General features: G+C 45.3%; 1 protein-coding gene across 1 annotated transcript; it reads left to right on the forward strand.

Moving 5' to 3' along the window:
• On the forward strand, positions 1-838 carry LOC307079982 (somatostatin-1B-like; the record flags this gene model as incomplete). The annotated part of the gene is made up of 2 exons (XM_079742532.1): positions 1-108; positions 605-838. 2 exons carry the CDS (start codon positions 1-3, stop codon positions 836-838), a joined length of 342 nt encoding a protein of 113 aa, XP_079598658.1.
• Between the last annotated feature and the right edge of the window lie 15,107 nt (positions 839-15,945).

Genomic DNA, 15,945 nt, shown 5'->3' on the forward strand with positions numbered 1-15,945 from the left:
ATGCAGCTCCTGGTGGTCTTGGCGGCTCTCATGGGGGTTTTGTTCAGCGTGAGGGCAGCGGTCTTGCTCCCCGTAGAGGACCGCAGCAACTTCCACAGCAGCAGCAGGGTGAGCGACCGCGCCGCTCTCCGACGCGTCTTTCAGCCTGTCTCTTTTTCTTGTCCGTTTTATTCTTTCTGTCGGTTCGTTGGCGGACTGCGTTTTCTGTAAACAGGAGGGAATTAGCGCTGGGAGTACTCTCATTGAGATTCAATTAGGAAAGCTTTTATTTGCTCAAGAGAAGGGGGATATTTAGGCTAATTTGCCTGATCTACATCTTCGATTTGTTAGTGGACTGGAGGTTTTTTGTGTAGAGAGGAGTAAATAATTTGGAATGCCGTCATTTAGATTACATTTAGCCTTTTATACAAATAGTCTTTTTTAAATGACTTCTTTGATTGAATATTACTCTGTTGAAATGTCAATTCTGCACTTTAAAACAGTATCCACAATTCTGCACATTCCCACATGACCTCGTCCCGATCCCCCTAACGACGGTCCTCTCCTCGCCTCCTCCTCCCCCTCCTCCTCCTCCTCCTCCTCCTCCTCCTCCACACCCTCTCAGGAGCTCAGCAAGGAGCGTAAGGAGCTGATCCTGAAGCTGGTGTCGGGGCTCCTGGAGGGGGCCCCTGACTCCAACATGCTTCCTGGGGAGCCGTCGGACAGCCTGCTGGAGCTGGAGGAACCGCTGGAGCCGCGTCTGGAGGAGCGCGCCGTCTACAACCGGCTATCGCTGCCCCAGCGCGACCGCAAAGCCCCGTGTAAAAACTTCTTCTGGAAGACCTTCACGTCCTGCTAACGACGTGCCCCCCCCCCCCCCCCCCCCCCCGACCTTCTCCTCGGCACGAAAGAAGCCACCCCTGTCTCTCAGTTCCTCATCCTTCCGGAAAGAACGACCAAGTTCAGCATAAACTGTAGTATGATCTCGGCTCTGCATCTCACGGATACGCGTCTCGTCTCAGTTTGGACTTCAGCCACACGGTTTAGTTTTTCATTTCTTTGTTTCTCGGTTGCAAATATTCCTTATTTATTGATCCGTGTAATGTGTACATTGTACGTATTTATGTGTGTTTATTTATTTTAGGGTCTATAATAAAGCATGGATATGATATTTCAGATGGTGAGGAAGATGATATACTTTAATGGCGTTAGGTTGCTGGTTTAATCTTCTTTTTAAAGCGGTCATGTTTTGCCTCCATCTGCCTTAAAGTACTCGGCATTGCCACGCGTGTATGCCAAAGTTTAAACGATTAAACTCAACTTAATGTATAAATGTGTACTGATAAAATCATCTGTGAGCAAATGAAAAATAAAACATAATATGTTTGACATTGTATATATAAAAGACAAACATTTCTAAAAGACAACACTGAATCTGATTTCCTGATGAAGAGGACACTGATTAGCGGCTCGTAATGTTGGCAGCTCTCTCACTCCCCCACGTTCTCAACGCCCGGGGGGACTGACATCTCTTAGTTTGTCAGCACATGCCCTGCACACGCTGCGCCATAAACCAGCCTTTCAACAACAAGGAACCCATTACAGAAAGATGTCACCCATATATTCTGCAAAGGACGTCATTTTGTCTCTCGACGTTGTACCGTATCGCCGACTAGCCCGATAATGAATTCACAGTCACAAGCTGAGGGAGCCATGTGTTTAAATCATCCCATGACAGCATCACAAGAAGCGCTTAAAGTCAATCAAATAGAAGTTAGATGAGTTTATATTCTCACAGGGATAATATCACTTTATCACTCGTTTGTGGGACCTCACAGACACAGCGAAACACAGTTCATCAAGCAACCAATCAAGTCAATAAATCAATCAATCCACCTTCCTTTGGCCAGATAAGTCTGATATAGAATCCTCCCTGGAGTTTATTTATTAATTGTAATACATCAAAGTGCAAACCCTACAAAGAAGAGAAGAACTTTTGTTCTTAGACAAAGAAAAACGAGCTCATGAACCAAAATCGACCGGTGTTTCTCCTCAGCTCTCCTACCACTGTCCTCTGACTCCTATCGGAGCTACGCTGGATTCATCGTACGGCCAACAGCTGCATGCCCTCCCACAGGCGCTCTGTACATATTAATGCACTTCATGAGAAGGTTTTTCAGACACACAGGGAGGCAGCACATTGAGTTGTTGATGGGCACAAGCAAATATCGCCCTGGGAGCTGTGGGCACCTTACTTAACAGGCCGCTGATGGATTTTACAACATGAATTACACGCTGGGTAATTATGAACCTGTCAGTGATGTATGGTGGAAGTGTGGGCTTTTTGTAACGCTTTGTCAGCCAAATCATGTCCTAGGTTATATTAAGTATTAGAAAGAACAACTGGAAGCAGAACACACTTTTTAAATGTCACATTATAAACTGTGGACAACTAAGTGTGAATGCTGCCTACACAGTACATTACTTAAAGGTCACTAAGGTGTAATCGGTAGAGTATTTTGTTTGGAGATGGAGATCTGTAATAATGGAAAATCAAAGTTCTTAGTCCATTAGCATGTGTTACGTTTAGATGAGATTCTGAATTGTAATGTAAATGTGTCTTCAGCATTGCCTTGATCACTAATAGGCAATGATTAAGCGATTCAGAACATACATCAATGGTGGATGATTTAGTGACGCATCAACTTAAACAGAAACACTGACTTCATCTAAGTCACAGTCAAATCATATGCTTTACCTCAATAACATATGAGAATAAAAATAACAATAGTATATATTTCAAATGATATTATTTTTGAAGGAAAATTGTTTAAATAAATATTTAGATTAAAATTTGGGCAAAGCATTGTCAAAAGATACCGTAAACCTGATCAGACTCTGTATATTTGTCACAATAAGTGTGCCTGCATGGCGGAATAAATATTATAATTATGGTAATCATTATGGACCTAGAAGAAAAACCTAATATTTGGCAACCCAATATGATAAAAAAAAAAAAGCTTTCAACAAATTATATACAAATTTAAAGCAATACATCATCACAAAGATCCTAGTGTCCATCTATCCTATTAAAAACCCTGTTGAATGACGAATCCAAATCAACATTTAACATGAAATGAAACATGAAAGGACTCTTAAATAGAGCCTTGTGGTATACCACAGGTCATAGGCTGTACCACAGGAGAACACGTTCTGAGTTCTGACCCAGTTCACACAAAGAACTAGTGCTACTGTACGTCACTATGTGTAAAAGCGTCCGCTAAATGAGTAGATAGTGATGTACGACATGGAGGAGGCGAAATAGGACTCTATAGGGTCTGATAAAGGTCTTCCTAAAAGGAGCAGCTGAGTGCAATGTCCTTGATGCAAACATAGTTTTAGTTGTTTCTAGTCCCCTGTCTCATTGTCAGCACTTAAAGTATTAAATATATAACATTGAATTTCTGTGGTCAAAATCGGGTTTCAAACCCTGGGCCTGTAATTGCTATGGAATAGAAACTCTAGTCTTGGTGGTTTCTGCGGAATTGAACCATGACAGAAAAACGATTGTTTTTCCTGAATCTTTTTAAAACCTGGGGAGATACTTGGCCCAGCTGTACAAAAACTTGCTGGTGAGTGTGTGACTGTGTGTTTTAATTTTTGAACCTTTGGTTCAGTTTGACGGTGATGGGGGGGTAAAATCAGGTAAGAATATAGACTAAACTCACTCTCTGTATATGGAGATATCGGTGCCACCGGGCTCAATCTGAGTCTAATCTTCTTGACTCTGTTTATGAATTGAAATCCATCATTCCCATTTGATCAGGTGATGAGGCAGGGGGTGATAACAGTCTATTAGACTGAATGAAATTAGGAGGTTTTATTATCGGGGTCTCTGCTATTGGATTCAAGATGCCACTCATTCTTCTCCAACCGCCCGCTGATATTCACAGAACCCAGAATACGTTTAAATTAGTCTTCATTCATTTGGCTTTCCGCTCACTCTTCTTTAAAGACGTGCTCGCAGAACGGGAGAGAAGGTTGGAATGGAGCACTTTGAATAAAACAGCTTGGGGATCCGGCCCCCAGATATCCTTAGTATGTGTGTGTGTGTGTGTGTGTGTGTGTGTGTGTGTGTGTGTGTGTGTGTGTGTGTGTGTGTGTGTGTGTTAGTGTGTGTGTGTGTGTGTGTTTGTGTGTGTTAGTGTGCGCGTGCGTGCGTATGTGTGTGTGCTTGCGTGTGCGCGCGCGCATGCGTGTGTGTGTGTGCGTGTGTGTGTGTGTGAGGGGTGGGGTCGGCTGGTGTCGTGGCTGGTGTTTGGGTCACAGTCGAAAGGTTCTATGTTCGATATCCAATGTCCAGCGACCCGGTTCCTCCTTTCTCCAGCAGCCTAACCCTAACTGACTCCTTGATTAACTGAGTCACATGCATCGGGTTTCACGGCAGGTGTTTCTCTGGCCAAGACGAGTCTTCTACTCCGCTAATTGCTCAGCAGTCAACCCCTTATGTCGAAAGGGCTAGCGGGAGATGTTTGGGGAGGAACTTCACTTTTGCGCTGGATCTGAGATATGGACGGAAGAACCACTCAACGTTGCACACTGACTAAAGTGGCTTAAGAAAGTCTTGCATGGTGTTTTAGATTATAATGCACAGCATTGGTGACTCTACAGTTTATGGTAACGGATCGGTCTTCAAAAGGGTTAGCGTGTGTGCGTGACTGGTGGGGTTAGTTGAACGTCCCCGGTAACAGAACAGGTGACCCGGGTGCCGCCGTCAGTACCAGCACGGTGACCATCTCGAGCGTCAGTCGGTGAGTAACGTTCTCTCTGAACTCGGATCGACAGATTAACACAAACTCGCGTTAGAATAAAACCCTGACAATCAGCCCAATACACGGTAGGGAAAGCGGGAGCTCAGTTTGGGTCCGTCTCCTCACTCAGTTAAATCATAGCGTCTCTCTTTCTATGCCTCGATGAATAGGACATGATTGCCTGAATGTGTGCCCCCCCCCCCCCCATATAATGACACACGAGTGGACGTGAAGTTAGGAAGAGAGAATTTAATAAGTAATAGTTTAAATTGTTATCGTCATTACAGCATTACTTCCTGTTTCTAAAGTGATGATGGGAAATCGATGTTCATGTGATTGTTGTGTGTGAGAGGGACATGAACCAAACATGTAGGATCCCGTCTTTTTGTGTGTTCTCTGCCGGTGGCGTTCTACTCTGCTCAGAACGCAGGTAGTGTTATTTTCGTGACGTCAAAGTGCCTTTATTTTTACTCTTGAGATGACGAAGTGACATCGGAAGAGAGTTGTGTGTGGAGAGAGGGTTATGCTTCCCGGAGACATTTAGTAAAACGCCCCAGTATGATGTACAACATGGCTCATTGTAACGCTCAGACACAACGACGGTGCTGAAGAAGTTAACACAGCACCATGGGTCGTTATCAGAACACAAGCCCCCCTCCTTTCCCAAACGCTCTTTGAATTGGGCTCAGAACAGCCGGTTCACTTACACTTTGTGTCACTATCTATTGCTGGAGGCGGTGACACAATGGTGATTGGGCCTTTGTGATTCCTCTCTCTTTGTGATTCCTCTCTCCAAGCGTCTCCCTGTTTCAGTTCGACCTAATGGTATTTAAAAACGTGTTTGATTTTGTTAGCATCCGAGCAGTGTCTGAAACCTGGGGTTCACTTTCACTATAGGTCACTGTCGTGGGATGGGGGTCGCACAATGGTGACTGAACCTATGGCCCACTGATTTGAAAGCCCTTTCATTTGCAGCATTATGAATATTAGGAACTTATGAAAAATGCCGCCAAGGGGAACGAAACGGAAACCTTCGGGATTGCCACTTAAAAGGAGGGGGGGGGGGGGGGGGGGGAAGCAAACACCTGTAAAGAACAGATAGTGTAAATAAATAGTAGGGAAAAAATCCCTCCCGAATAATCTGTTATTTGCTGAACAAGAACAGACAATAGATAAATCGGCCAAAAACACAGTGCGAACATTAATTATAGTTCCGTGCATTTCTCTCATCTCAACAGTTTTAATCACATGCTTTCCACAGGCGGGGTCGGCGGCCACACCGCTGTCTCTCTCCCTCGCCATCCAATACACAAAGGTCTCCTCTCCCTGACGTGATTATAGCTCCTCAAACCATGTCTTTCATTCTCACATGCCCCAAAATGACCTTTATCAGAAGGAAGCTTTTTCAAACTTTGCAATATGAATTTCTGATGCACAACGAAAACGATGCCCAACATCAAAGCTGCTGCCTCCAACTACACAAAATATACCGTCTCCTTCCTTTTGATCCTTGCAGGGGCCACGTTCAATTTGGGCTTCACGGTATCGTTTCAAATGTCAACAACTGTGTGTGTGAGACGAAGAGTGTTTAGGAATAACACAAGATAAACATCGGTGGGGTTATTCTCCATCCTTAAGCGTGGAGAATAGAAATAAATAAGAGCGGCTTCAAAGTGATTCCGCAGAATGTCTGAGGTTTGGGAGCCAGGCCGATGTGTGCTGTGGATCGACCCCCACGCGCCCGGCTCTTCATGACATCGTTCATGAAGTTCCCCGTCTCGTCTTTCTCTTTCTGTTATTCCGTTCGCTCATTCTGGTCGATGAAGTGCACTTTTATGCATGGTTTAGCCGTGTTAGTCACCGTTGTCTTTCCAGGTCGATGTGGGAAAGACTGGAATGCAGAGAATCCGTGATGAACAGAGAACTCATGAACATGACGCACCAGACTGAGTGGATTCATCACAAACGTACAGCCTCATCAAGTAAGAGTTACCTTGGTTTGAGGACACTTCCGGAAACAGCCGGGTCAGAGACTATGAGTGTTTCAGAACTCTAACAATATGGTTATACTGGTACATACATATTGTTATAAAAAAATTGAAAACACGTGTAGTAGCTAAAATATATTATGTGTAGGAATTGTCTTTCAAATCCACTAGTTACAAATGTTTTTACTTGTGTTCAGTCATGAATGACCAACACGTCTCCATACTCAAAATGCGGCTGAATCAATATTTGATATCATCTTGAACCGCATCTTAGATAGTGTTTGATAACATTGAAAAGTAGACTGGCAGGAACGTTCAGTGTTCTGTTCACGGAGGGCCTCCTAGTATTGGAGCCGAGGTTCCGCCGACTGCTCTGACGCGGGTGGTGTTCTTTACCAGCCCAGCGCGCCGCCGGAGGCCTCGCTCAGAGCGCTGTAACAGCGCGGGTCTGGGTGGACAGTCGGCCACCTCCAGGATCAAATCATTCCTTAAACAGCAGAGGAACAGGCCGGGGTTGGTCTTGCTCGTGGAGGGGTCGCAGCACTGCAGGAGAGTTGATGATGACGTTCAAAAAGGTGATTTATATTCAGGGTGAGAACGTTCATGCCTTTATGTTCTCCTTTACCGTTTTCCAATTCAGAATCACACGCTTTGTCATACTTCAAAACAAATGGGCTGGAGTTGTGCATTACCACCTTTATACACACTTCAAAACAAAACCCAGCGTTTTGTTAATTAACCAATGCATCCAAAACACACAAATAGACACTCGGACACACACACACACACACACACACACACACACACACACACACACACACACACACACACACACACACACACACACACACACACACACACACACACACACGTCTGTTGTACCGCACCATTCCCCCTTTTATTTATTCAGATTTTATTAGTTATTATAAATCCTTTATTTTTATACTTTTATTTTTACGGTGGAAATGAACCGTAGACATTGTTGGCACCAGCGGGGCTAACGATGCCTGATGGATTGTGTTCTGATTATTAGTATGTTGTCCCCGCCCCCTCCCACCACCTCACTGCAGCGCTGGGGGCTAAAAGCAGACCATAATAGGCCCTCTGCACTCTCAACACTGAAGCCTTGGCTGGGAAAATGAGTGGCGCCACTGCCAGCAAAAGATGGGGCACCTGTCGCTATAGTGACACCCCCCCCTCTTTATTGTGGATAGCTGTGCTTTAGAGACACTCATGATGCCAGAGTAAACACATCGCAGTGTGCCGTGTTTAGTCTTGGGATATGATTATGGCCCTTCGTATATTAATGGAAATTTATGTCGTAGGCCCAGATACTTCCAGGAAACGCACGTATGCTGGCTTTGGCAAGGGGAGAAATGTTTGATGTGATGCAGTCAAATAGTGATGAATCATCGCTTTACACGGCAACATCTATACGTTTATAAATTCATTCTCCTGTTCTTATTTGAGAGCGTAACGGCTCTCATTGGACACCATTAAAACTCCCTATGTTCTGGCCGTAGTGATGATAGCTCTATGTGAAGTGGATCTCACTAATGTTGTGTTTTCATTGAGCAAAGTCCATCCAAATGCATTGGTCACTGGCGTGCAAACAGCTAGAACTAGCTTTGAAAAAAGACACACATTGACCATTAGAAAAGAGGGAAATGAAAATTGTCTACCCAAAGATCACGCATAAAAAATGAATGGGTATTTTTAAATGTTAAATCCTTTTTAAAAATATGTGTAAATAATTTTCTCCATGAAAATATTAGGCTATGTGAAAAAGGAAATATGAAGAGGCAGTGTACATCCAGTTCAACTGAGGCTCTTTAAACTGCTCTTTAAACACTGCAGAAGTCATCAGCCCAAAGACTCACCTTCCTAAATGAATAATTAAAGATGTCCCCAAACAAAACAAAACAACAAAATACATACGTACAATACCAGCTCTTACAGAAACCGTCTGCAGTAACATAGAGTGAAGACCCACCAAATGACCCACCCTCATTCAATCGGTCCCTCCTTACCTAATCAATACGTTGAGGAGGGATCAATGTCCTTAATCCTGAATCTGGTCCCGCAGTCAAGCCCCCGGTCAGAGACCGATTGGATGTTAGCGCAAGTTAAAGACAGCAAAAGAAGTAACTGTTCCTCCGATTAAAGTGGGAACACCAATTAAACAAAAAATCCCAACGATCATGCAGAGTTTGTTTATACCCCCCCCCCGCCTGTTTGGACAGTCGTTATCTTAAACAAGCCAGAAAGTGTGGTGTTGAGTTGTGAGTGATGATTACCCTAATAAAGCCTAGTCTGGGTCCATTACGTTCACAGTGGTGTTGTGTGGCAACTTGTGACTAAGACCCACTCCAGCTGATGGCGCCATTAGGAGACATGCATCGAGTGGGAGGGAGGAACGTGGGGGGAGACGTAACGTGAGTGTCTGATTGAGCCCTGGGTGGAGCGCCCCAACATGAATCTCCAGTCGGTGCGCCCCACCTCCCTGCGGTGATTAGCCTGTAGTAACGGCGCTGTTTGCCGTGTCCTTTGTGCCTGTAATAGATTTGTTGCCACAGTAGCAGATACGATCTCAAGTAATGCTGTTTTACCAGGGAATGCGGCCACGACCTTAGGGGCCTCGCAGGGACAATTGGGCCCTTGTGGAATGGCCACGCAGATAACGGCAGTTGCTCTGAACAACACAAAGTCCTCTTGTGTCTAATGGCCTCGCTTGTAGTGCTAAGACCGAATATGCGATGAGAGCCATTCAGATCCTAAATGTCCATGTAGCATTACGAGTGACAGTAATGGCTTTGGTTTAATAATGGCTCTGGAAGTCCTCGCCGCGTTCCACGGAGGGCGAAGCCGTCTTGATGCCCGTATTGGAAATCCATGAGGCGTGAGGCTCTGTCATTCCTCTCAGCGCTAACAGAGCAGTAAATGTTTAATCAGTTCTACATAAAATGTATTGAAATTAATTCTCCTGACAGTGTTTAAGGGATGGTCTGTTAACGTGATTATGGCACTTGTTTTCTTGCTGATTAGTCATCCTAGTGAGGTGTTTGAAGTGAAACTGATTATCGTAATATGGTTATTAGTTACCACTGTCTGCTCAAAGGCTGGGGGAAAGCTTGAGAGAATGTCAGGTTGTGGCAAGATGGAAAGATAATTCATATAATAGAGTGATAAACCTTGTTAAATAATATATTTCTCATAAGGGCTCATTTTTGCGGTAGATATTTATTTTACAGAAAGCAATTAAATTGAGTTTGTCACTCAATGTCCCACCATCCTGAGTTAAATCACTCCGTATCCTTTTCATCAAAGGGGGGGGGGGGGTTGACTTGCTGTGTGCGGTGACAAAAATAAATAAAATCTGTTCCCCTTTATTCATTAGGCGCTGTGACAGGAAGCGGTTTGGGGAATAAAGAGCGAACGCTGCGCCATAATGAGGGGAGCGGTGTGGTGTTAAGTGCGGCACCTGTGTGCCATTTCTCATCATTGTTTCAGCGCCGTCGTCACCGACTGCTTCACCGCAAGGCGGCGGAGCGCTGACTGAATCACCGACGCTGCGGTCCGGGCTGCCAGCAGAATGGCCGCGTTTCATCCGTGAGAAAATAAATAGGCATGCGGGGTTTGTAAAGTGAAAGAGTAATGGGGGTTTGACGTCAGGAGTGGGGGGTGGGGGGGGTGAACTCACCACAAAGACGATCAACATCGATTCATCAGGAGCCATCGCTTCGTCGTTAGCATCCGCGGCGGCGGCTAACAGCTAACGGTGCGCCGCAGCTGCACCGTCCTCCTCTATGATGGAATCTCGCGGCGGCGCCGAAGTCGAGTTAACGGCGAGCGCGGCTTGATTGGTGGAGACGGCTGTTCTATCCATTTGGATAATTTGTATGAAGCGTAATTAGACGTGCCTTGATGATTCATCAAGTCTCTCGCATACGGAAACATGTCATTGAAATGGTAATTCGACAGTTTTAGCTTTTTGTTCGAGTGTGCACGTGTGTTTGTGTGTATGTGTGTTTGTATGTGTGTCTGTGTGTGTGTGTGTGTGTGTGTGTGTGTGTGCGGGTAATATTAAACTGTCAATCTCTGGTAGGCCCACGTTCCACCCATGAGTCGCAGACCTTCCCGTCAGACAAATATTTGGGCAAACTTTACCAGGAAAAAGTCCAACAATGAGATGCAGGCTTCAAGGCGAGCGCCTCCCGCCCACACGCGGACGACAAGAACAATGGGAGTGTTAATGAAAACATTAAAACTGAACAGTTCCTCCGCCGAGAACAAAGACACGACGCCAGTCACTCAGAACACCTCGGGGCTGCAGTCAGAGTTGTACTTTAAAAGGTGTGTGTGTGTGTGTGTGTGCTCGTGCGTGTGTGTGCGTGCCTGTGTCCTGGGTGATCGTGTGTGTGTTTGTGTGCGCATGGGGCTTTGTATAATAATGCTTCGGTATTGTTACACCGAAGCATCTCATCTGTAACGTCCGGGTGACATGTTATCAGCACAGACCTCACTTCCACGCGTCGACACTCTCTCCTTTATCTCCCCGCCTCACCCATCCATCACGCTGTGTCCACCGTCCCCGTGGGATTAACTCCACGCCGTTCGAACCAAGCGACACATCCCACTTATTCAAGCCTCTAATTAGGGTTTACACTCTGTGTGTGGGTGGCGCGGAACAGTGGTGGTACAGACGGCACAGAGGCGCACTGAGGTTACCTCCAGTGCACACGGCTTCAGAACTGTTTACCGCCATCCTGTCTCTGGACCCACGGGGGGAGGGGGCTTTAGTCTAAGATGCCCTCAGAGGTGCCAGGATATAGCCCCGGCTATTATCCTGGCACCGGGCCTCACTGCTCGTCAGTGAGGCCCGGGCAAAGGGCGCCAAATTGTGGCCACAAAACGAAGCCTGTGTTTTTTGTTCATCTATAAAAACCACGCCATGTTATCCTTCTGCTTCCTTTGCCTTTTGATCTGGAATATTGACGCAAAGCCGCTGCAGCGACTCCTCTCCGTCCTGTGTTGTGTTGTCTGCTCCACCAGAACGTTGTTATCGTCCTGTTGCCTGCTTCATCTTCCATTGATCTCCTGTTGTGGCCTGTTCTCCGGATTTAATGACCGGCTGGCCTCCTATGAGGAAGCACTTCGTTACGCCACGCTCCAGAGAGTGCCGGGAGACAGCAGAGAGCCCAGTGGTCCGCCCCCGGAGCCGGATCAGGACTTGATCATGCTGAAACCAAAGGGGGGGGGGGGGGCTCCCTGTTGTTCATGCCCGCTCTGTCCGAGTGGCACGTGTGTGCGTGCATGAGGTACCAGGGTTATGTGGCTGTGGGTTCCTAATTGCGTGCGCTCCGTGCACCAGCGACCAGCCGCTGGGTTTCGAGAGACGCCGGGCTGGTGACGCACGTGTAACATTAGCCGAGGCGGCCGTCGTATTAACTAAAGAGGTTTTCTGTTCCTTAATGAACGTCTCTGTTGTTGTTTTCTTTGATTCCACATCGCTTCATTGGTTCATGTTGTGTAACATCTTGGTGACCACAAAAGAAATGCACTTTAAGCCACTCTTCAGAATCCTGGGTTATCTGACCGTCCAGACAAATCGGGTGTAGTGAAAGGCCGGCCAGGTAAGTCATTATTTTGCAGACAATTGTGTTGTATTGTCAGAAAAGCCAATTAAAAACATACGTAGCATCTATTCATTTAAGAAATCCATCCAGTATTCTATATCTTTTAAATGAATCTATATTGGAAGATTTGCACTTGGAAATGTTTAGTATTTACACAAATTGTCTGAAGCCTTAATAGTCATACAACAAAACCAAAATCTATCAAGTAAGATTTTTTTATTTTAACAAGAGGGTATTATCTGTGTCGCTTTATTTCAACAAATTGAAGATAGCGTTAACTTAGGAGAAATCATACGTTTTTTGTGTATATTATTGAAGTATGATCAAAAGTGGATATAGAGGGGGTTTATGTTGACACGTACCCCTATAGACACTAAACACCAGCCAGGCTGCATGGACCCTGTCTGATTCCCATTGTCTCAAAGAGGAAGTGAAAGTTCTCCAGCCCTTCCTCAGGGAGACTCCCCAGATGCAATGACGGATTACCGCATGGGCAAAGTGGGCACATGTCCAGGGCCCTGGCCAATGGGGGGGCCCATCAAGTCCTGAAAATGGGGCCCCCTTTTTGTTTTATTAAAAAAAAATCAAATGGCCAAGAATTTGGTCATGAAAGGATTAGAATGTTTTTGATTTTCAAAATAAATGCGTCACATTTAAAAAAAAATAAATAACGTGACGTCAATGTCGTAGTGCTCGGTCAACGGTCAACTGCACAGTGAAACTGGAGAAACGTGTGCTAAGCGGGTCTGCATAGCGTAAACGAAAGAAAAATACACTAAAGATACTGCCAACATACTGGTACAACAAATACTGTCTATTTTTTAACTCGTTTATTCGTTAAAGGAAGTCATTAGGGGCTTTTAAAGTCATGATATTAACCTGACAGATTCCATGTTCTGCCGTTAAGACGAGTGGCTGGCACTATGCACGCCCGCAGCCGCGGGGTTATATAATCTCTCTCTCTCTTCCCCCCCCCCTGGCTGCGCGCTGCATTATAATGTGTGTGATTGTGGATTGCATGAGTTATAATATGCGACCAAATCCGGGGTGCTAGTGCGTGTGTTTGCGTGTTGGTAGGGGTCCATGGCTGGTTTGTGTCCAGCGCCCGTAGTCATGTTAATCCGTCCTTGCCCAGATGTCAACGTGTGAGTGGCCGCCAGGTGATTATACACCTGTCGACTCGTCAGAGTTCCTTGGACAGGGCACCTGGCGCTTCCTGGCGGTGCCTCGGCCGCGGAACGACAGGTATCCTCCTCACTGTCCATTAGTTGCTCTGAGGGCTTCCTACGCCATCGCTGGTATCAGTGGCTCTGAAGGGTTTGGTTGTTTTTTCACCGCTGTCCTTCAGAAGGTAAGAGAGAGGTAAAAGGTAATACTGTGCGCACATACTGCTAGAGTAGTACTAGACCTCTAGCAGCTGTTAGACTCTATACATACATGAAGGTATTCTTGGTGGATGAGGTCTGGTTGATGTAATTCCCCTCTCCGGCTTGAATGACACCGTCTGACACACCTTTAGCAAGTATCCCAAACCCCTTTTTAGCTTTTTGGTGTGATTTGAGGGATTAAAGATGGCAATATTACAGTACAGTTACTGTGGTTTCTCTGCGGAGCCTCTACCAGCTTTGCGTCTCTTGACACCTGCCACTCATCAGCGCAGACGCATGTAACCTTCTGTCAAACTGCTGCTGTGCTGTCAGATTTCATCTGAAAGTATTGCTCTGGACCTCCCATGAAGTCTTGCTCCGTTGCTGTGTTGAAGGGTGGATCTCTCCTGATCTGAGTTCAGTCCTGGGTTTATTCACACTTTCTGGAGATTTCCTGTCTGAGTGTTTTACATAAAGGACCTTTCAATATCAATGGGTGTGCGCGTCAATATCTCATCACAAAAGATTTGTGAAGGGTCAATATAACTGTTTTGGTTGGTAAGGGTTTCCTCAATAACAAAGGTTTCCTCACAGCTCAAATGTATTTCATTATGTTTCAGCCCTCTGGTCATAGACACCTTTTTATACTCATTCATATGTCTACACCCATGTTAACGTTTGTGCACAAATAATGTTTATTACAAAAAATCCCTACCAAACTTTGCAGGATCGATTCTGGGTGTGGCCTGCACTCTCAACTAACTTAACCTTAAATTGTGTGGCACCCACTGGCACCTTCCACAATACAGGCCACTACAGGCCAACGTAGTCTTGGGAGAAAGGGGTGGGGGGTGGGGGGGGGGCATTCAGTTGGAGTTGCAGTAACCTCTCCCTTGGGTGCTGCTAAGTTCTACACACTGAAGCTTTCATTGTGGAGGAGTTCATAAACATTTGAATGATGAAAGCCACTGCAATGACTGGGTCACATAAAACAGACAGTAATTGATATATCCCTGAGCGTAATAGGAAAGCGGTAATTATTAAGCAGTTTTTTAATTTGAAGAACTTTGCGAATAGAGCCCAATGTAAGCAGAGGTAGCCCAACGTCAACACACTGCAGGCCTCAAAGACAGGACAGAGCGCTTGTGCATTGGCCCGCATGGACAAGCATTTAGCAAAGGGAAAATGATGACCATTGACGAATATGTAGATAATTATTGTAATCCACTCAAACATCCACCATTAGTTTGCGAGTGTTGTGGCTAATGGGGTTGGTCATTACAAACCCACTTATCATAAATGTGTTTGCGTGCTGAAAGACCCCACCACCTATTAAACATCAGTTGACTTGTCATTTCACCGATCTATGCAGCATGAATAAACGTTATTATTTACACGACGTCTGCTCTTACAATAATTACCCAACAGATGGCTTATTAATCGTCACCTCTGTGGAGGTTTTCAATCCCCAGAAATATTACTAATGACTCAGTGGTCGTTTTCCTCTCCGGTGCTTGGCGCGGTTATCAAACGGACCGACCGATGGCTGCTTTTATAAAGAGCGCTTGGGTTGGAGTTGTATTTGTTTCCGTTTACCTTTTAAATACTGAGTCACAACTCAAGGCTATTATGAGAGCGCGCTCGGATGCAATTAGCCGTTAGCCTCTGTTTGAATCAGCGTCACTGTCAGGGGGCCGGGCGTGTTTTCACAGGGCTCCGATGTGCTACATAGGCCCCTCACGTGTTTCATTAAGGGTGGGATTTATTTTATTTTAGAAGGGCTACGACTCGAAATCAAGTGTGCTTGTTTCACATAAATCAATTAATCAATTTTTATTATGTAACTTTTTACAATTTAATGAAAAACATTTGATCATTTCAAATAAGAAATTGATTATATATATAAAGACAAACTAAATCAGTAGTATAGTAGATGTAGCAATAATAGTAGTGGTTAACAAATAGTTTTAAAAAAAGGTAACGAATGGATCCTGTCTGTCTGCTCATTGGAAGAGGCCTTCTGTCTGTGGAGCAGATTGCCGGCCACGAGCAGGTCATTGCCCTTCTGTCATTGCCCTTCTGTCATTGCCCCACTTGTGCCAAAGGTTGCCAAGTGACACTTACTACTAGCAGGTTTAAACACATTTAGCCTAGGAAAACTAAG

This window comes from Pollachius pollachius (genome assembly GCF_949987615.1).
Source record: "Pollachius pollachius genome assembly, chromosome: 8".
NCBI lineage: Eukaryota > Metazoa > Chordata > Actinopteri > Gadiformes > Gadidae > Pollachius > Pollachius pollachius.